At 40.7% G+C, this 23,328-nt stretch overlaps 1 protein-coding gene across 1 annotated transcript; it reads left to right on the plus strand.

The window, feature by feature from the left end:
- Nucleotides 1-263: 263 nt before the first annotated feature.
- On the plus strand, nt 264-17,071 carry tmem268 (transmembrane protein 268). The gene is made up of 11 exons (XM_079571016.1): nt 264-409; nt 1,840-2,003; nt 3,241-3,404; nt 5,283-5,392; nt 7,819-7,913; nt 8,268-8,375; nt 11,546-11,698; nt 11,976-12,086; nt 13,821-13,910; nt 14,022-14,264; nt 16,472-17,071. The coding sequence occupies exons 4-11, from the start codon at nt 5,296-5,298 to the stop codon at nt 16,637-16,639; spliced, it is 1,065 nt and encodes a 354-aa protein (XP_079427142.1). The 5' UTR covers nt 264-409; nt 1,840-2,003; nt 3,241-3,404; nt 5,283-5,295; the 3' UTR covers nt 16,640-17,071.
- Nucleotides 17,072-23,328: the final 6,257 nt, after the last annotated feature.

The following is a 23,328-nucleotide window of genomic DNA, read 5'->3' on the forward strand; positions in this document are numbered from 1 at the left end:
CTGAAGCTTGTATTGCTGCTACTGTCAGAAAATATTTGGCAATGTACCCAAATTCTTGAAACTATAGTCATACACACACCTATCATACTTGTACATATTGTGCTAAGCATTTAAAAAGTTTTAGGCTATCAGGTGCTCATTGGATCTAGCCTTGACCTTAGTAAAGGCTGTACTTCCTGGGGTCCAGCAGACAGGCATTAAAACATGTCATCATAATAAATCACTTGGAGGAGGCCCCAGGGAAGAACAAGCACACACTGGAGGGTCATGTCTCTGATCTGACCTAGTGTCGGCTCGGGATCCCCCCAGGGAAGTCTAGGCATCTCTGCTCAGGCTGCTGCCTTCCTGACCCTGGATAAAGCGGAAGAAAATGGATGCATGGATAAATCAATTTACAAACACAGCACATGTATGTATTGTTTTATGGATGTGTTGCTCCCTCTTGTCACTCTTGTGAAAGAGATTGTAGATCCTTATGAGTTTTAACCATGTTAAATAAGTGATTAAAAAATAAAATAAAATATAGCAAGGACAGGGTCGCATATACAGTATGAGACAATGAAGATGTACAATGGAGATTGAGTGTAAAAAAAAAAGTTTTCTACACCAACATGACGCTCAGTTTGTCAATCATATTTGTAGAACCAGGAAGTCAATGCCTCTTCATGTACCCATGTTTACAAAAGTACTGGGACTCTGGAACATTTACAGACAACTTGAACCATGTAGTAACCATGCGATTTAAAGGAACTATACAGAGTTTGAAAATGTTAAAATTATGTATTTTCCTCCTCCTACATGTTCCAGCAATGTCCTAATGTGTAGAATGAGCCCAGATTCACCACAACTGCCTCTAAAATCCTGCACTGTCACTCAAAAAGTTGTTACTTCGGGTCCGAAGTGCCGTCATGCATGAGCTTAAAGGGATATTTCAGGATTTTTGACATTCATTTGTCATTTATCCAGAGTGTTGCTGATTTCTGGAGATATTTTTTTTGTAATTCATGCAGTTCTTATATTTGAAGAGTTTCGTGGCGCTAGGCTAGTGCAAGGCTAGTGCATTCCTATGGTATCAGCTAGCCTGCATTAAAAACAGTCTGACCCGCTCCACAGTGCACCTGAGGCAAATCACTTAAAAACGCCAGACTAACCATATAAATGTCTGTGTCGATAGAGTAATTTTAACCATATTGCATTTAAACGAACTAATATTTGAGCAGCATCAGCTTCGTGGTTGCATAAGCTACGCAGCGGTGGAGTGATCTGCTAGAAAATAGTCCCTCAAAATGCGATCATTCATGTGATGCAAGGTCAGTTATATTCCAAAGATTATTCTATCGACACAGATATTTATATGGTTAGTCTGTTGTTATAAGTGATTTGCCTCAGGTGCACTGTGGAGCGTGTCAGACTGTTTTTAATGCAGGCTAGCTGATACCATAGGAATGCACTAGCCTTGCACTAGCCTAGCGCCACGAAACTCTTCAAATATAAGAACTGCATGAGTTACAACAAAAAATATCTCCAGAAATCAGCAACACTCTGGATAACTAGGAAATGAGGCCCTATGTCAAAAATCCTGAAATATCCCTTTAATATAGAAGGTGCAGTTACACATATGGGCTGAGGTGGCAGTAGTGAGTATAAAATGGCCAGCTTGCATCCAGCCCCTTTCAGTAAAAAAAAAGAAAAAGTCCTCTATAATGTTCATGTAGTTCCTTGTTCATAACGCCTCTGTTTCCCTTTTGCAGAGTCGTGTGCTCATTTGTTCCTGACGACAGCACAGACAGCTCCACCTGTGTGTCTGAATGCTGCTCTGTTGCTCCGGCTGTTTCTGAGGTGAAGCACATTCCTGGTGAAGTCATGAGGCACAGCTGATCCGAGTCACACGCCTCCCAGAGCAGAAACAGTGCGGTCGATGCACTCCAGAGGCTACCGTGAGGAGGATATGGGGCTCATGCTTTTCCCGGTGATGGACGAGAGGCGTTGACCTTTCAGAAGAGGTAGGTTTTTATGTTATTCATTTGTACTGTCCTTGTTTGTTTGGAGAGCAGCTTTCGTCTAACACATACAGTGAGCAGTTCACATCACTATTAATGATTTCTATTTCTCATGTAGCTTTCTGAGGCTGAAATCATCATATAAGAGAATAAAGAGTGTAAATGTTAATAAGCATAATGAGGCTACTTTAGCGTGAGGTTTGCCAAGGGTTAATAGGAAAAAGTCTTCCACACACTTCCATTTCCGTTTGCTTTCTAAGGCTTCAGGGCGTTTCATCCAAAAACGAATGAGCCTTGGATAAACATTAGCAACGCCAAAGTGTCTTAACCTGCAGTAGCTCGGTTACAATAATACAATAGATTCATAGAAAGGAATGACATCAAGTCCATTCAAGCCTAATAATCCATTGTAAGTAGTTTCACACAACTCGTGACAGAACAGGGTAAGTTGGTCGACAATAATAGCTTGGATTAAAATAGAGTAAAAGAAGTCAAGGGTGAACATGTTGGCAACATCAACAAAACTCATTCAACAAAGAGAAATGCTAAAGACTTTTGGTTTATTTGGTCATACAATAAAAGCTTCAGCTCCAAATGCACGTACGTAATTATGTAATGTTGCATTTTGAAGTTCATAGACAGAATTGCGTGTGTTTTAAAAGCAGAACTGCAGTGGCTTTGAACAAGTGATGAAATGAGACAAACTCGAGTCGGGCCCCGCTTCCTGTTTGATGGTTAATCAGGGGTATTTTATGTTAAAGTGCAAAACTGTGCCACTGCTTTGCCATTTTTAAAAGCACAAACTTACACACAGGAAAAGAAAAACAAAGGACAGAAAAGCAAGAAAACATTCAATCAAACTCACAATTTAAAGAGCATTGACAACAAGGACAAGAAGAAAGTTAATTTTATTGTGAAACTGAAACATGCTTCAGTGTTATCAGTATTGGCGGTATCTGAATTTGCAACAACCTGCAACAAGAAGATAAGACATCATAATAAACACAGATGTTTTGCAGATTACCACGATTGTAGTGCAACAATCTCTACAACGAGAAGCGTTTTTAAGAGAGGAAGAGCCGGCGTTTAGGTGTGGAGCTCACATCACACCACAGAATGTCACACTTCTCTTGGAAATGTGCAGCGAGAGCGAGGGGGGAGAGCGTCAGCAGCAGCAGCCTGGTACTCGTGTAGATTATAGTGTAAATCCTGCGCGTGTTGCTTGATTTCAGATGTGAAGCGGTTGCCGGAGGAAGCGTCGACCGGAGGGACCCAATAAGGTGCATGTCTTATCTACGTGGCACAGAAAACCACAGAGAGAGTGTGTCGTGAAGCTGGAACAGAAACGGTTTACAAATGTCTATAAACAAGACTTTTGACAACAGAAGTGGAAGAAGAGCACAGGTAAATTAAATGATTGTTACTGAGGATTTCTTCTGCTGAGCTCCTGTGGTTAGAAGTTTATTATTTTGACCATAAGAGCAGAGGAGAAGCTTCTGTGAATAGAAGCGAAACATCCTCAACTCAACCAAACCATTGAAGCTTCACCGCGATTAACCCCGTAACCCCCGCCTTAACAGAGAGCATTTATTCCACTTCAGCTTGACCCAAATCTAAAAACGTCTCGACTGGAGAGTTACAGAGGTACAGGGTATAGGGTGAAAGTAGCACCTCATATGGAAGACCTACAAAACTCAGCGAAACTGATCTTTTTCCTCATGCTGTTGCTGTGTGTCACCTTTTTCAAGTTCTTTTTCATCACATTTGTGCAACTTTTTGTTGAATTTTTTTCACTTTTTTGTTGAAATTTTGTCACTTCTTTGTTGGGTTTTTGTCACTGTTTTGTTGATTTTTTGTCACTTTTGTGTTTATTTTTTGTCACTTTTTTGTTGAATTTTTTTCACTTTTTTGTTGAATTTTTTTCACTTTTTTGTTGAGTTTTTTTCACTTCTTTGTTGGGTTTTTGTCACTTTTTTGTTTATTTTTTTCACTTTTGTGTTTATTTTTTGTCACTTTTTTGTTGAGTTTTTGTCACTGTTTTGTTTATTTTTTTTTACTTTTTTGTTTATTTTTGTCACTTTTTTATTTTTATTTTTTTTCCACTTTTTTGTTGAATTTTTGTCACTTTTTTTGTGATTTTTTTGTCACTTTTTTGTCACTTTTTGTCGTTTTCTCTTCATTTTTGTCCCTATTTTTTTCAAGACGCTTATAGATTTGGATAAAGCCAAACTGGAGAAAATGTGCTCGGTTCCGGTGGGGATTAAGCGATAAATACTTCCTGGACGAATGACATCTTAATATTAAGCCTTAATTGATCCTGCGTCGGGGGAAACCGATAACGTGTAATGTTCCGCAGTGTGGCTTTAACTGACTTCAAATTGTGGTGTAGAAACAGAAAGCCTGTAGATAATAACTGTTCAAAATGAAGTAAAATGTCCACTTCATTGTGTAGTAAAACCGCAGTTTGTAATAGTTTTCTAATTTTACTAACACTAACATTTTACTAAATACTTTATATTTAGAATTAACCTCTTAAACCCCGCCTTAACAGAGTGCACATTTGTCACTTTTTTGTCACTTTGCTCTTTTTCAGGTGGGGGTTAAGAGGTTAACATTTACAAAGCTTTGCTCATAATTTGTTACTCATTCATAAGCAGCAAAATAGTGCTTACTTTTTTTATTCTGTCAGTGAATAAGTTCTGACTTGTCCCTGACCTTTATCAGACTCAGGGATGGTGCTCTACGTCTCTATAATTCTGTTTCTGCTTATTCATGTTAACAATGGTTTGTAAACTGCAAAATGTCTTATAAATGATGATACAAGTATTTAACAAAGCATTACGAACATACATTTTGACACAAAATTAGTTTATTTCACAATGAATAAACATTTTTTTACATTTTGAACTGTTATTACAAAATCCAGATGGTTCACATAAAACCTTGCCTCACCCTCATTTTTGGACATGTGGCATTTCATATTGCATTATTCTCTCTTTCTGTTCCTGTATATTTACTGTCACTGAGTGTGTTGAAACCCTTGACCTTCTTTTGGCTAAAATCCTCAACTTTCATTAACTTCAAAATCAGTTCTTTTTCTCACGTCGTTGTGATATTGATGTGATTATATCTGGGTTTGTCGTTGTATAATATCAGAATGCGGTGATTAGTCGTGGCTTTGATGTGCGCATGATCATCTGTCACGAGAGAAAGTCACCATCCCCACTGCGAGCTGAAAAATCAATGTAAATGTCTTTACTGTGAACTCTTTTTCTGTCTCAGACTCCGGTGAAACATGGCCGACTGTAGCGGAGAGAGTCATGTGATCGAGCCGAGCCAGGTTCGACAAAACGAACCCCGAACCGAGAGCGGCGCGCCCAGATATTTAAACGGTAACGGCCCCTCACAGACTGAATCATGAGCCAATCACTCCCCGGGTCTCTCCTTCAATAGAAACTTATCTTTGAATCTAATTTGACCTTTTAAACACGCCACGGGAGATCGTATGGAGTTACTTGCATCCGTTGGCCCAGTTTCCAAACACACTCCCATACATTCATCAGTGCACACAAACACTGGAGGTAAGGAGGGTGAAGTGTCTGGCCCAACAACAACATGCTCTGTCTTTGAGGGTTTGAACCGCCAACCTTTGGACCAGTGAGTGAAGGGTGCGTACCTATGTTCCCCAGGTCCTATCTAGAACTGCATTATTTTTCTAGTCTAGCCTAGTCTATAATTTCCAATAGGTCGCACGAACAGAAGCAATTCCACATGAACAAAGCCAGGGGTGCCCAAACTTTTTGTCTCTGAGGCCAAAATGAAAAAGTGCCTGCAAGCGTGAAACACATATAACTGCATATAATAATAGTTACTTTATTTTCTTTTTTGGTATATATTTATGTATTATGTTATTTATATATATTTAATTCTATTTATGCAAATAACATGCTACATTAAAACAAATGTTAAAGGGACTATACAGAGTTTAAAAATGTTAAAAAGAAGTATTTTCCTCCCCCTACATGTTCCAACAATGTCCTAATGTGTAGAATGAGCCCAGACCTGTTCACCACAACTGCCTCTAAAATCCTGCACTGTCACTCAAAAAGGTGTCACTTCGGCCCGAATTGCCGTCATGCACGAGCTTAAAGGAATAGGCCACCGTTTTTACATACTGAGATATGTTCGTACCTTAGCTTTGACGAGTTCTTTAGGACCTGTCTGGTCTTCACCCGTGCCTTCAGTCACGTAAACACAGCGCAGACGGCGTTAGCATTTAGCCTCTCCCCCTCTCCACTATAGATCCAAAACAGGTCAAGATAGAAGCTACCAAGCTCTTCCACGTTTTCCCTATTTAAATATGGTTACGTGAAGTGTTACACTACAAAGTATAATTACACAAAATTAAACATGTGGATTTTCTAAGCGGATAAAAGGGGGGACTATAATGTAAGGCGTAGTAATACCAGGAGTAGTTTGGCATCCGCACAGTAAAGTGAAGATTACTGCGCGGATTTTGAACTACTCCTGGTATTACTACGCCTTACATTATAGTCCCCCCTTTTATCCGCTTAGAAAATCCACATTGTTTAATTTTGTGTAGTGTAACAAAGACTGGCACAACGTTCAGTGTCTCCTCGGTCAACACATATGAACTAAGATCAATTTGTTTTGTCATACTGGTCTGCAAGTTCAAGTTTCAAGTTTAATGGTTTTGTATAGCCCAATATCACAACAGAAGTCGCCTCACAGGGCGGCAACAAACATCAAGGCAATAAAACAGAGCAATAAATATGACAATTAAAAGTTCAGGTGAATCCAGGCAAATATAATGTCCAATAGGAGGTAGTGACGAGCGGCGTGGGTGTCCCCCGTCCTTAGACTCTCCAGCACGGCAAGGAAAAACTCAAAAACCCGGCAGGAGAAAAGAGAAACCTTGGGGAAAACCACAGAAGGAGAGATCCATTCAGTCCATTCAGTCTGCAGAAGTGGTGACGATATAAAAAAAAACACATGCTAGATGGCTGGTTTGGGGACCTAACCCCTAACAAATAATGATCAAGTTAAACATCTGTCGGTTTTCTGTTTGGGGATTTCTTTTCACTTTAGAGGAGATACGATGGACCGAGGAACCCTCTCCAGATCTTAAAGAGGGGGTATTATGCTTTTTTCAATCACATAGCACCAGTCTATAGCACACTACAATGATGACGAAACCTTCTGTTGGTCTGTCAATGCAGTAAATTAGAATAACTGCCTTGTATAAAATTGCTCTCTCAAAATGGCTGTAGTGAATGTCTTGAAATAGGCCTCTGACTCTTTAAGAACCTCTGACCCTTTCAGACACGCCCCCTCCATACACTGTCTGTGGCATCAGTGGGGAGGGGGTTCTGCTGAGGAGCAGTGGTTGGTTACTCGGCTGGTGACGAAAGCTCGGAGGCGTCTCCAGGAGGTGGGGGCGTTCCTAGGAGGACTGAGGAAAACCTATCCCTAAAATGTCTGCCGTCAGAGCTTTTACAGATTACTCAAAAATACGTGAATGTGCCAAGGCAGCACTTCAGGCATGTTTTTAATGAGGGAATGACGTAATAACATGATGTAAAGCTTGAAAAAGTCCATTTTGCATAATACCCCCCCTTTAAGCCTGAATCGTAGGACTTCCTGTAGTTGGAAGATCGTCTAACTTCCTGTAGTTGGAAGATCGTCTACTTTCAAAACTGAACCACTTACTTTTAAATGAGAAAATCAGCTCTCATTGCATAAGTACAACGTTCGCCTCTAGATACTGACTGAATCATGTTGTTGTTTTTCTGCGCAGGTCAGTGTGTTTTGACGATACGGAGTGGATCAATAATAAACCCTGGATTTGACCTGGCTCAGTGCCGCAGCCGACTGGAGCTCAACGGATTTCAGGTCTTTATGATATAAGTTCAAATGACAGGTACAGAGCATGTAAAGGGAAAAGGCTGATGCAAGAGTTTCAGACACTTCGCAATAGTTTGTGGAAGTTCAGAACATAGAAGTGAAAGTCTGTTACTGTCAATGTTGCGTAATAAGGCACAAGACTGAATGATGTTTTTTTGTACCTGAGTCATAATGAAATAGCAGAATACCTTTGCAAATAAAGTCAGTTTCATATTTTAGATTGTTATGAAGCACTGATGATTGAATGATACATGTGAATACATTTATCTCATCTTTGAATTTCGATGCTTTATATAATTTTTTGTGTGGTACTACCTGTATATCTTGTCTTCTCTCTTTCAGATCCCAGAGTCAGACCTGGAGGTTCCTCTGAAAACGGCCCTCGATGTTCCTTCAGTGAAGAGATACATCATCTTCAACTCCTCCATGTTTCATTTCCTCATGGCCCCAGTGAGTTCAACCCTCTTCTCCAAGAAGTAGCTCAAAAATGTAATGTTCTGCCAGGCAAAATACGCAGCAGATGAACGAAAAGCCTGTCATTTATATAATTACACTGGCGAGAATAATGCACGTGCAAGGCTATTTTTCATCCGTAGTCCCTGGATAGATGTAAATAGTCTCCATAAGACAAAAAAAACATTAAAGTTCAGTGAGACAGTTGTGAAAGTCTGTGTTTCTGTAGGGGCGCTGCTGAGACACTTGTGGCCTGAGGCAGATGCCCCTGAAAAGTGCCCCACTAGCAAAAGATACTGGCAAAATCTTTTATTAATAAACCGAAATAATAATAGCAGTTCTATATTTTTAGCTCCTATACAGCTCCTTTTACTTTTGTATTAAATAAATAAATAACAAAATGGATTCGAAATAAATGTGATTGTGATTAGAATTTAAGAGGAGCGGGAGCGGTCGGTTTGTCAGGGGTCGCGGGAGGAGAGGTGGGGTGTAGTGCCCTTTTGATTTTTGAGCCCCTGCCCCTCTGTAGCTCTCTGCACGGCCCTGCAAAACAGTGCAAACAATAAAGTGTCATATGAGACATGTACAGGCAGGGGGGGTAATGACTACATGACTGCTGTGTAATGAACCAGTTCTTCAGATATGTTTTAAACAGTATGTATGTGGACACTGCAGCAGTATGTTGGGATGGAGTTTTTTTGGCCGCAGTTGTAGAAAAGGCGTCTTGACTGAAGGCACTTTTGATAAATTGGACAATGCAGTCTCCTCAAGCTGCTCCTCTGGTCACACGCTGTGAAGATGTGGGGTTTCTGATGCTGACAAACTGAGCTCCTGAGTGGAGGAGATGATGGTTGTGTATTATTTTTTATGCATGAGGCAGAGGCTTGAATACCTAATGAGATTTTCCCACTTTAAAAGTTTAGGCTGAGAAACTTCAATATTATATATAATAATGTAATACTACAGATTCTTTCATTCCTGTCCAAATCCGATGTGGAACAGTGTCCTCCTGTCCCCACTCCTCCCTCATGTTCAGTGGACTGTTGACCCCCTCTGCTGGTGATACTTTGGGCCTACAAGTGATTTTTTTTTAGTAGCCACACAGACCTTGAAGACTGTTCTTGTTTAATTTAGGAAGCTAAGATTGGACAGTGTAGGAAAGTTTGCTTGGTCACGGGCCCATTTTTGTCATAGTGTAAATATCTAAATGTAGTCCTGGAGCAATGTTTCCCAACCAGGGGTACTCGAAAGACGTAGAACTATTTATACTTGGAACTATGTCAGATTGAGAAAAATGTGAGCACAACTTTGTCTATGCATTTATAAATAGTTTCAACTGCTCTAGGAATTTTTCAACGAAAATCTACAATATTTTATGTACTGCATCTTATTTTAATGGTGCTTATGGCCCCATCTATGCTGGGGCCATATTTGACCCCTGGCCTAGGGCGATGGTGGGTCAGTGATTAGAGCCGTGGTTCTCAAACTGCGGTGTGTGTAGCATTGGTGATCTTCTGCAACTGTTTAATCTAATTGATATTATATTCATTTTATCCATCCATCCATATCTGGGTCAAGCAGCAGTCTCAGCAGAGATGCCCAGACTGCTGCCTCCGCGACCCAGCCCCAGATAAAGCGGAAGAAAATGGATGGATGGATAAAATGAAAATAATATCAATTCGATTCAATTTGTATACAGTTGCAGATGACCACTGTTATATTCATAAATAGTGATCATTTCATTTTTGCTTTTGTAATGCTTTTAAGTTAAACTCTTAATCCCCACCTGAACCGAGCACATTTTCTCCAGTTTGGCTTTACCCAAATCTGAAAGGTTCTTGGGGGAAAAAAAGTGTCAAAATAGAGGCAAAAATGAGCCGAGAACGAGGATGAAGACTCAACAAAAGAGCGGTAAAAAAAATGTGACAACAAAAACGCAACAAACGACCAAAGCATAACAGAAAAGTGACAAAAGAGCGTTGCGACAAAACAGCAACAACGCAAGGAAAAAGTATGTCTTAGCTTTCAAATGAGGCATTGCATAGCCTGTAAACTTTTAGATTTGTGTTTAGCTGAAAGGGAGAAAATGCACTTGGTTAAAGGAATAGGCCACCGTTTTTATATACTGAGATATGTTCTTACCTCACTTTAGACGTGTTAATATATCCCCGTCTGGTCTTTGTCCGTGCGCTCTGCCAGGCAAACGGAGCACATACGCAGCCTCTCCCACATGTCACATAGCTCCGAAAAAGCTCACGATAGAAGCTACCAAGCTCTTCCACGCGTTCCCTATTTAAATAAAGTTACGTGAAGTGTTTTCATGCGAAGTATATTTACCCAGAAATGTAGCATGGCGATTTTATAAGCAAATAAAAAGGGGGACTATATTGTGAGGCGTAATGATACGAGGAGTAAAACGTCTGCGCAGTAACTCCTAAAGGTTATTGACGGAAGTGAGCGGGGGAAGTCTTTAGGAGTTACTGCGCGGACGTTGTGCTCCTCGTATCATTACGCCTCACAATATAGTTCCCCTTTTTATCTGCTTATAAAATCGACATGCTACATTTCTGTGTAAATATACTTCGCATGAAAACACTTCACGTAACTTTATTTAAATAGGGAACACGTGGAAGAGCTTGGTAGCTTCTATCGTGAGCTTTTTTGGAGCTATGTGACATGTGGGAGAGGCTGCGTATGTGCTCCGTTTGCCTGGCAGAGCGCACGGACAAAGACCAGACGGGGATATATTAACTTGGTTAAAGTGAGGTAAGAACATATCTCAGTATGTAAAAACGGTGGCCTATTCCTTTAAGGCGGGGGTTAAGAGGTTACGTGGCTTTCCTGTTTGGTTTACATCCAGTTTTGACATAATTTAGGTCAATTTTAGACCCGGTTTAGTCCAGATTTCATGTTGCCCGAGACCTCGTAGTTCTTGGAAGGTCAATTATGTTACGAGGTTGTGCTTTGTGGGAAAAGTTTGAGAACCACTGGATTAGAGCGTTCATCCACCGATCCAAAAGTCACTGGTTTGAATCTACTATTACTACAACTACAGCTACAGCTACAGCTCCTGCTTCTTGTTACTTTCTGTTTGTGTGTTACTTCCTGTGTGTGTGTTAACTCTGTGTGTGTGTGGTAACTCTGTGTGTGTGTGGCCTCTTGTGCAGGTGCTGTACCTCGTCCTGTGGTGTGCGGTGTTCTCCAGCCTGCACTCGTACCTCACCGTCACAGATTACTGGGTGCTCTGTCTCTGTGTCAGCCTTGTGTCCATCTTCCTCACCACCGCCATCATCTTCACTCTGCACCACAGCAACAAAGAGGTACGAGGTTTAAAATGAAAATAAATAAGGATTAACTTGGTCTCCTTCTTTAATCACAGGGGTTGGTTAATTAATAAATGTGGTGCATTTTAATGGACAGGTCTAGCGCCCCCTGTGGCAGCAACAGCTCATTGTTTGTAGTGAAATTTGGACTTTGAGGAATAAACTGAAAACTATTTTGTGTTTAAGTGTTCTCGGGTTGAAAGCATTTGCATGTCAGTTGTATTGTACATTATAAATACTATAAACAAACATCCTTTTTTAATGTTTCTGTCAGATTAACATGAATTTGGACGTGCGGTTGATCGCGGTGAATGAGAGACTGGTCAGACACAAGCTGCTGGTGGCTGTGGCCGATTGGGTCGAGAAATGCTCCAGCAATCTGCAGGTAAGTACTGGAAATGTAGCTCTTACCACAGGGGTAGGCAACATCAGGCCCGCGGGCCAAATCCAGCCCTCCAGCATAGAAGTTCTGGCCCTCAAATCAGAGATCAAAGGCCTGTTCATCTCTTAACCCCTTTAACCCCCAAATCTAAAATCTTGAAAGAAGTGTCAAAAGAGCGACAAAAACATGATGAAAGCGCAACAAAAAAGCTATGAAAAAAGGCAAAAAATGTGACAAAAAGTGTCAAATAAGTGACATAAAAAGCGACAAAGAAGCAACAAAAGAGCGTCAAAAACATGACGAAAATGTGGTGAAACCAAGACAACAACAAAAACGCGAAATTAGAATCAGTTCTGTAGGTCTGAACTTTCAAATGAGGCGTTACACAGAGTAAAACTGAACTGTAGAAAATGCGCTCAGTTAAGGCAGGGGGTTGGAGGTCAATTCCTTTATATTTCTAAGCAGAACAGACTGAAGTCACTATGATGTACGACTGGCATTTGTTGAAAGTGATGCTTTACATAGGGCGACAATTGGGCGGTTTGTAGGGTTGGGAAAAAAATGGTAGGTCAAATTGATTCATATTTAAAAAAAAAAAAAGATTTTTAAGTTTTGTTGATTTTTTTTTAGAAATATTATAATTTTTTTAGATTATATATTTTTTTCTAGTTCATTACCCTCTGCTCAGAGGGGGAAAGTCCTGCTGTACAAATGTGCCAAGAAGAACAGAGCTCACCTCAGGATTTTTTGTTGTTTTATTGCTCAATCCAAATACATTATAAAACATTTGGATGTTTAACAATCTTTGTTGCACACGGTACAGTGACTTTTCACTGGGGGAATTGAATCGAAGTGTAAATCGAGTTATTTATTTAAAAATCGTAGATTTGGGCGACTTTTTTTGGGGGGGTTGAAAAAGTCGTCCAGCTCTGGCGGTTCGGCCCTCTTACAGTCTTTTGACGATGAAGAAAATTGGCCCTTCACCAATCAAACTTTCCCCTGCTATCTTGGTAAAACCTGGCGCAATTTAAAAAGGTTTACAAAGAGTCCATATAGGGCCCCCAAAGCTTGTCTGCTAAACAGGTACAATGAAAAACATTAAATGGAAGGAAAAAAAGGGGGAAGAAAAGGAAAATTACATTTATCTAGACCAGTGGTTCTCAACATGGGGGGGGGGGCCGGGACCCCCAAGGGGGTTGCGAGACAAATTTGGGGGGTCGCCAGATCATTTTTTTCTTTGTTTTTTAAGAATTATGTAGGCTAATGTTCCGATTTCTCATGGTGTGACCGGGGCGGGGGGTCACGAACCCCTTTAACTGTTATAATGGGGGTCGCGGCTCCAAAAGGTTGAGAACCACTGATCTAGACAAATGCACCAGTTTAAACCAGTATTTAGCCTACTGCCATTGCTAGACGTTACCTTTTAGGTCATCTTTGCTGTAAAATTAAAACATATAACATTATAATATTTCTTTTCAGTGGAGTAAATTATCATGATTTGGGGGGCCACGAGAGATTTTCTGATCAATAAGGGGGTCGCGATGTCCTGAACTTTGGGAATGGCTGCTTTATGGAGTAACTACTTGATTAAAGGTGCACTCACTATGCAACTTTCTTTTCCTTTTTTCCCCAGTTTCAAACCTGTTTTAGGCCTCTCAAATAAACACATACATATATAGGACAGTGTTAGGGGTGTCAGTATCATCTTATTAAATGTTCTCTGTTTGTCCTGTTTAGCTGTACTTCATTTACTGGGACATGTCTCGCTGTTTGAGAGCTTTGACCGAGTCACTGGACGAGGGAAACTATGAAGCCCAAAACATTCATGTGAGTTTCTTTCTTTTAGCATCTTGAGTGTATTTTGTGCCAAAGTAGCAGTGCATAAATTATCAACCTCTCACCCCCCGCCTTAACCGAGCGCATCCGTTCATGTTGTAGAAGAAGCTGCAGAAGAGGCTGTCCCACCTGGTCCTGGTCGGTGAGGCTCCTCCGACCCCCTCAGACACCGGGACGTCCCACACAGAGACACAGGAGGGCGACGTGGAGCAGGGCGCGGACGAGCACAGGCCGCTGCTGCGGAACGAGGAGCCGGAGCGCAGTACCTCCTCGGGCCAAAGGGGGGCAGCACATCAGCTCACCACCAACTACAGCCTGGTGCCCGACCCTGCACTGCCGGCCCAGGTCAGACCCAGGCAGATTTTAATGAGAAACTGGTCGATTAGCAGAGACAATTCCACATTAAAAACCCAGAGAATGAAATGTATCTATAGGCCTGCATCTCTGAGCTCTTTGATGGTTGAATATTTTTTACCCCTGGCCCAGTCTCTCCACCGGCTGCGCTTTAATGACCCGTCCTGGTGCGGCTGTGATCAGGAGCTGGACAGATGACCATAACAGATTTATCATGCAAATTTATTCATGAGCAGCCAGAGCTTCCAATATTTCACTTTGAAGATGCAGCCAAAGATCTCAGCAGAATTATTTCTCCACGACGCTTTGAGTCGCGCACACCTGCTCACGCCAAATGATAGTTTCTTTGATCTTTAAAGGCGTTCTTCTGGTAGCCACAGCTTCACGGGGGCAGTTTGATGGGATTGTGGAAGCCGTGCTATCCTACTACACCCGTACAATCACAGAGACATGATGTGAAGTGTCCTGGCAAACGCACAACACAAATATATAATGCAGCTAGAAGGAATTGAAAAAACAAATTTGGATATACAGCTTGATTGTTTTTTCTTTTTTTTTTCGAGATTTTGTTAACAATTTAAACAGGAACTTTTACACTGCTAAACTCATACAAGAATCCCATGCATTTCAGAGCATGTTTGCAGATGTTTAAAACTACAGGATTTTGCACATAGTGAGACCCTACGGAGGCAGGATATGTATTTGTTTACATTAGACTTTGTGATTGACAGTTAGAGAATTAACAATGGTGTTCGAGGGGATAGATAGGCAGCAGTCTGGATGTCTTATACAGGAGAAGTTTATTTACCATCGGTGCGGGACCAAGAGACATGAACTCGGGACATTGCGCTAGTCCTACCATTCAAGTCTTTCTATGCTTCTACAGAAAAGGGATAAATACCCTCCGAAAGCATCAAACTGATACACAACATATTAACAGTGGTTCCTGACCTTTTTTGTCTCGCGTATCCCTGCCAATATTTTACAAAGTGAACAACTATAACCTCATTAACCTCTTAACCAAGTGCTTTTTCTCCAGTTTTACCCAAATCTAAAAGCTTCTCGACTGGCGCTTACAGCCTACAAGACCTACAAAACGGATCTATATGTTTTCCTCTCGTTGTTGTTAGAGGATAACATTAAATCGCTATATATCATACTGGGTCAAGCTGTAAAGCTGTACTATCTCTGTCACAGCCTCGACTGTGGTGCTCAGACTTGAATGGTAGGACGAGCGCAATGTCTCGAGTTCATGTCTCCGGGTCCTGCAACGATGGTAAATAAACTTCTCCTGTATAAGACATCCAGACTGCCGCCTATTTTTCAACACCATTGTTAATTCTCTAACAGTTGTCGCTTTTTTGCCCGTTTGGTTGTTGTCGTGGTTTTTTCAAGAAGCTTTTAGATTTGGGTAAAGTGAGAGAAAATATCCTCGGTTAAGGCGGTGGTTAAGAGGTTAAACTTTCCCTTTGAAAGTAATTCTGAAATAAAATTCAGTTTCGCCTTTAAAAAAAAAATCTGAAATAATTCCAAGCACCCCCACAGGCTCCCCGTTCTGTCTTATACCACTAAAAACATGTACAATTGATCCGCTCTGGGGCGAAAACACAAAAAATTTGATTCTGATTTTCTGGGTGACTTTACATATATACTTAAAGGGACAAAACGATGTTAAAATTATGTTAAAATTAAGTATTTTCCTCCTCCGGCATGTTCCAGCCATGTCCTAATGTGTGGAATGAGCTCAGTCCTGTTCACCACAACTGCTTCTGAAATCCTGCACTGTCACTCAAAAAGTTGTTACCTCGGGTCCGAATTGTCGTCATGCACGAGCTTAATATAGAAGGTGCAGCTACATGTATGACCTGAGGTGGCAGTAGTGAGTATAAAATGGCCAACTTGCATCTACACTTTTTACCTTTTAATTGCACTTCACAAATTCTTTTTTTAAACTGTATTGTAACCTCTTTCAACTTTTTTAACTGTGGCTTTTATATTTTATGAATGAATGTTTGACAGTGCACTTTCAGCTACTCGCACCTTTTTTCCACTGTGGTTTTATACAGCAAATAATAAACTGAATCTGAATCTGATTGAAGTGCAGTTGTCTGGGCATCAACAGGCTATAATCTCAGGGAGAAATCCTCCTTTGGGTCCTCATCTTTGTTTTCATGTTTCTTCTTCTTCTCTCTGCCCAGGCCCGAGCGCAGCAGTTGCTGATGGCCTACAGTGCGTTGTACATTAAGCTGCTGGTCTCAGAGCGACTGTCGGGACCGTCCCACTACAGGATGCGCCCAAAGAGGAACCACTGCACCACGGCCTGCATCTGTCTGTGTCAGTACATCCGCACCAAGGTCCTCCGGTAGCACCAGACCAGCGCCCCCTACGGACTATTGATATTTTATTTTATTTATTGGAGGATTTAGTATTTTCTTTGATGCTGAAACCACAGATGTTCTTGTCTGGGAGCTCAGGACGGTTTGAGTTTCAAATATTTTGAAGAGGAGCCGAGGCCTTCCATGTGAATACACTATTTCTTTATGTAATCAGGGGTTTTCCACAGATGCAAAGGTTTTCAAAAGATTGTCACCTTGACCTCACCTTGACCTTAGAGCCGAGTGGAGGCCTGCACTAGCATTAATGGATTCATGACTTTTTTAGAATGTCTGAATATCAAGAACATCTTTTAAAATGTTGTCACCACTTTTGGACATCTTTATGAGACAGTGACCTGACCTTCATTCATTTGTGCTGAGAGAGAAGACGTTGAACCTCGTGACTGTTTCTGTTCCGTGTGGATAGGTCCAACCATTATTGAGATATTAACTGTAAAACCAAGTCAGAAATTCATAATTTTGATGGTCACCATAGTAACCACAATAAGCTGCCTTCATGTGGTCTCGTAATTATGGCAAATACCACTTGCCGAGTAGATAATTGCACATGAACGCCACCTCGTCTCGTATTTTCCACTGGGAAAAAGGCATATCATTTTGATGTTTCTGAGATGAGATGACCTTTGACCTTTCACCACAACAGAGCGCAGCGATAATACAGTTGATTGTTGTGAAGCCTACGGTATGCATTTAAAGGGGGCCTATTATGCAAAATCGACTTTTTCAAGCTTTACATCATGTTATTAAGTCATTCCCTCATTAAAACCATGCCTGAAGTGTTGCCTTGGCACATTCACGTATTTTCGAGTAATCTGTAGAAACTCTGATGGCAGCCATTTTAGGGATAAAACGCCTGATTCCTTCAGGAAACGCCCTCGACCTCCAGGATACGCCTCCGACCTTTCGTCACCAGCCGAGTAACCAACCACTGCTCCTCAGCAGAACCCCCTCCCCGCAGTGTCTAGCCCTAAGATGTAAACAGAGTCATCATGGATGATTAGCTTCATGTGTTGTGAACCGGAGCCACAGCAGACTTTTACAAAGACACACATCAGTGTTTCTGTTACCGAAACACCCAGGATTAAAACCGGTGACAAGAACACTTATTTCAGTGTCTGGTTCTGCGCTGGGCCTTGATGATGCACAGAGCCTCCAGAGAAAGCTAATGCTAAGCTAAACCTCGAGTCATCACGTGAAAACGAGAAATATGCACAAATAAAGTCAATAAAACCACCACACACATAAAGAACCGTTTAACAATGATCACACACGGAGCCAGGCTTGTTGATTTGGAAGTTTATTGCTCACATTTCATCTACAATGGGTCATAGCCGAGTGGTTTTCTCCCGGAGCTAACAAGCTAGCCGCGACAAGCTAACGGGAAAATTCACTGAATACAAGCATATTATGCATTGAAAACGTCACTAAAACAGGCAACAGCTTGAAGCAGCCTTTATGATGATCACACACGGAGCCTGGCTTGTTGATTGTGTAGTTTATTGCTCACATTTCATCTACAGTGAGTCGTAGCCGAGTGGTTTCTCTCGGAGCTAAGGCACTATTAGCCGCGACAAGCTAACAACCTTCACCTTCACAACATTCATTGAAAACAGGCAGCATATTATGCACAAATAACGTCAATAAAGCAGCAACTACTCGAAGCAGCCTTTACGATGATCACACAATGAGCCTGGCTTTACACATTTGTGGTTTATTGCAGACTTTTCATCAACAATGAGCTGTAGTCGATTATAACAAGCTAACGGGTAACCTCGAAAAACCATTGTCCACTTGCACAGATAATGTCCGTCTTTGAATCGTATGGGCTCCTGCAGATCCTGGTGTCGTCCATGGGGGTATATTTAGAGATCCATAGGGCATGGCAGATGCAAAGAGATAGCCTCCAAACAAACAGCAGTTATTTTTCAGGCAAGAGCCCCTTCCAAGCGTCCGGTGTGGAAGGTTCGTCTCCAAATAATATCCTGTGTGGCCATTGTTCACAAAGTGATAAACAGTAGGTCCTTTCCAACAATAAAAATTAAAATGCACCGATCGTAGTTTCAATACTTGAGACAACGAGCGGAGTGTTGTGATGCCACAGACAGCGTGTGGAGGGGGCGTGTCGGAAAGGGTCAGAGGTTCTTAAAGAGACAGAGGCCTATTTCAAGTCATTTGCTAACGCCATTTTGAAAGAGCAATTTTATACAAGGCAGTTATTCTAATTTACTGCATTGACAGACCAACAGAAGGTTTCGTCATCATTGTAGTGTCCTATAGACTGGTGCTATGTGGCTGAAAAAAGCATAATACCCCCTCTTTAACTATTTAGCCACTCAGTTTTAAAGGGATAGTTCGTGATTTTTGACATAGGGCATCATTTCCTAGTTATCCAGAGTGTTGCTGATTTCTGGAGATATTTTTTTTGTAATTCATGCAGTTCTTGTATTTGAAGAGTTTCGTGGCACTAGGCTAGTGCAAGGCTAGCGCATTTCTATGGTATCAGCTAGCCTGCATTAAAAACAGTCTGACCCGCTCCACAGTGCACCTGAGGCAAATCACTTATAACACCAGACTAACCATATAAATGTTTGTGTCAATAGAATAATTTTTGGAATATAACTGACCTTGCATCACATGAATGATCACATTTTGAGGGACTATTTTCTAGCAGATCACTCCGCCGCTGCGTAGCTTATGCAACCACGAAGCTGATGCTGCTCAAATATATAAGTTATTTTAAATGCAAAATCTATCAACACAGACATTTATTTCGTTAGTCTGGCGTTATAAGTGATTTGCTTCAGGTGCTCTGTGGAGTGGGTCAGACTGTTTTTAATCCAGGCTAGCCTTGCACTAGCCTAGCGCCACGAAACAAAAAAAATATCTCCAGAAATCAACAACACTCTGGATAACTATAGGAAATGAGGCCCCATGTCAAAAATATCCCTTTAATATAGAAGGTGCAGTTACAAGTATGACCTGAGGTGGCAGTAGTGAGTATAAAATGGCCAACTTGCATCTAGCCCTTTTAACGTCATCCCCTTAAACCTAAAAGCCGAACTTTTTGTTTTACTGATCAGATACAAAGTAGCAGCAGGTCAGCGGTTTGTAGACGACTTTCTAAAGTTAATTTATTTCTTTATAGTGTGTTTTTCCCTTTGCTACGCCACGAAAGCACTTGCACAATGCACTTGCAACAACAACTTAACTGGAAAGGATCATCTTTACCGGGGCACATGAAGGCAGCGTGCGTTCCAGGCAGAAAAATGAATCCTCTGCCACGAACAGGGACTATTTGGATTTGTCAAACAGTGTCAGAAATGCTGTATTTTTTCCTTGTTGTACATATTGTTGTCTGGTTTGAAGCCCCGGGAAATATTGACATATGTGATTCCAGATTTCTATTTGCACATTTGTTTTATTCACAGCACTGAGTCCAACTGCTCAAAGCACACAGTGTCCCTGCTTTACATATTTATATTGTACTTGCACCTGACAATCACTGCACATTTCATGTTGAAAGTATTTGTTAAACAGATCATCGTTATGAGGGTTTCTTGTCTGTATTTTAACTAGAAACATGGATGTCAATCTTACTCGGTTACATAATAATTTGCCAGTTGATCAACTACAAACTGTATCATGGATTTTTTTTCCCGTTGCTCTTTATGCCACTGTAATGCTGAATACTGATCACCCCTCGAGAAATGCCATTGTACTGAAACAAGGACTGGCCACTGTTTCACACCCAACAGCCATTTCTTTGTGATGAGAAAATGGTAAAAAACAAAACAAAACAAAGCCCAGACTTTACTGTTCTTACCACGCAGCTCAGCAAAGGTAAAGGGAAGATGGGAAATGGATGAATAATAAAGTTATCATTTTATAAAAGGAATGTAAAAGGTAAAGTTAAGACAAGATAATAAAAACAATTTACAAAGGTTAACAAAAATAAACCTAACCCAAGAACAAAAAGTGACACAAAACGGGTGACACAACGTAACTAACTGGAACTGTGTGTCTCTGAACACAAAAGTTATTGTTCACACCAAAGTGACACAGAAAACTAAATACAGGTTGGCCATACGAGTCCAAAGTGTGGCTTTTTATAGGTGAGGCTGATCAGGGCCAGGTGCTCAGATGTCGCACCAATCAGGACCAGGGACAAACAGCCAATCAGAAGCCAGCTTGAAACCAGTCCTCCAATCACAGCCCGGGGCTCGCACAGCCAGGGAGGCAAAGGAGGAAATAAGCTCACACAACAAAACTTGGTACAAAATGGAGGGAGACTGGAGGGCTGGGGCCATAGCAACTGTAACCGGTGCTTCAGGCAGTGCAGGAACATAAACCTCTTTAACTCCCACATTAACTGAGTGCATTTTCTCCAGTTCGGCTTTACCCAAATCTAAAGGTTTCTTGACTTAAAGCCTATAGGCCAGAGTAACGCCTCATTTGAAAGCTAAGACCTATGTAACTGATCTAAACGGATCTTTTTCCTTGTGTTGTCGTCACTTTTTACATTTTTGCCACTTTTTTGTTGCATTTTTTTTCTCACTTTTTTGTTGCTCTTTGGTTGCTTTTTTTGTTGCGTTTCATCACATTTTGATTACTTTTTCATCAAATTTTTGCCACCATTTTAATAATTTTCAATGCTTTTTTTAAGAAGCTTTTAGACTCGGGTATCGCCAAACAGGGGGGAAATGTGCTTGGTTCAGGTGGGGGTTATGAGGTTTTAACTTGCAAGGTTTTCAAGCAAAAGATTCGGCAAAATATCAAGTAAGAATAATGTTACTTTGAAATAATTACTCAAGTAAAAGTAAAAGGAGAAAATGTTACTTGAGTACAGTGACGAACTACTGTGTAACTGTTTGAGGGGAAAAGTCTGATTTATTTTCAATGATGCCATAAATCATGTGGAAATTTAGCTATTTTCCAAGAAAAAAAAAAAGGAAAAATACAGAAAAACTGAATTATTGTAAAAATAAATAAAAAAGGAGGGTAAACTACATCTACTTATCTACTTTATGGATCAAAGTGAAGCATTTGCCGCTTACATATTTTCTCACAGTGGAAAAAGTAACTATTTTTTAAGAGTACAGATACTTCTAATTCTAATTTTACTCAAGTAGAAGCAAAAAGTACTATATAATACAACTTCAATTTCTTCAAAAAGTTACATAAGTACCCAAATCTAAAATCTAAAAAACAACAACAAAAAAAGCATCAAAATAGTGGCGAATACGAGGATTAAAATGCAACAAAAACACAACTCAACAATAACAATGTGGTGAAAACGGTCTTAGCTTTCAAATGAGGCGTTAAACTGTTGAGAAGCTTCAAGATTGTAGCTGTAAATGTAACCGAGTACCCGCCTCTGGTTACCATGGAGACCCTTGTTAGTGTTCTGACGTCCAAAAGATAAACCTAATGAAAACTCTCCATTAAATGTACCCTGCTGTCCGATCTTAAACACCTCTCTCCTCGTTGGCCACATGGCGCTTGTCTCTCGGTTCTGGAGATGACAGCAGACAGGAACCACAGGCCGAGTCGCCCCCCCCTGCCCCAGGGCATGCTGGGAGTTGGAGGCAGAGGCCAGACACGTGCAGCGAGAGGCCAGGTCCAAGCATCACGGAGCCTCTGCTGTCGGCCCGGGCTGTTAGCGGGAGGCTAAACGGACATCTGTGAAAAATACACACTCTCACACAGACCCACGCAGAGCCGGGGAGAGACTGAGCTCAGGCGTTTCAATATAAGCAGCATTTAAACAGAATAATGGTTCATTATATACACATTTTCTACTATTAAATAAGAAGGCATCACAATTAATGTCATAATAAGCATTTGTTAGGCCACACAAAAGAGTCACCACTGTAGAAAAGGTTACACACTTTACAATACTCCAATATATTCTAAGTAAAGGTTGCTTTACTTAAGGTTTTTAGAAATGTAGTGGAAAGTATTATATTAATCTTTCAAAGTAAGTGAAAAATAACAGTAATTTCTCAACAAGTAAAGCACAGATTGTTCCCTTTGTCACACAATAATGTTTCTCTGGATTGTATTTACTGTGACATTATTTCGATAAGTTGTGATGTCACAATAGGGCTGGGCAATTGATCGAAATATATGAAATTGCAATCTCTACTTTGGTCAATGTTAATAATCGCCATTAGACTTTAAAATCGTCAAGTTTACAGTCATTTCCTTGGCAGAAACAGCACTTAGTTTTGGATGAAACGATGGAAGATTTTTTGTGTGTTAAGTGATGAGGATGGGACAAAATATCGGACACACTGTCGTTGTGTCCTTGGGCAAGACGCTTCACCCACCTTGCCTCAGTGTCTGCGTACATTGGTGTATGAATGAGAGTGAATGGGTGACTGATTCCTTACTTTGAAGCGTTTAATAAAGGTAGAAAAGCGCTATATAAGTTAAGACCATTTACTATTCATTTAATCAACTTTGCTTTTATAATATTTTTTATAATCATATTTAATCAAGGTCCTCCGCTTCATGGAGCTTCTCCCACATGAACAAAGTACAGAGCTGTTCCTTTGGCAGTGAATTTAAGCAAAACTGTCATTAGAGGTTTGATTTTAGTCACTTCAGATTTTAGTCGACAAAATGATATGGACATTTTAGTCTTAGTTTTAGTCTGA

This window comes from Gobius niger (genome assembly GCF_951799975.1).
Source record: "Gobius niger genome assembly, chromosome: 14".
NCBI classification, from domain to species: domain Eukaryota; kingdom Metazoa; phylum Chordata; class Actinopteri; order Gobiiformes; family Gobiidae; genus Gobius; species Gobius niger.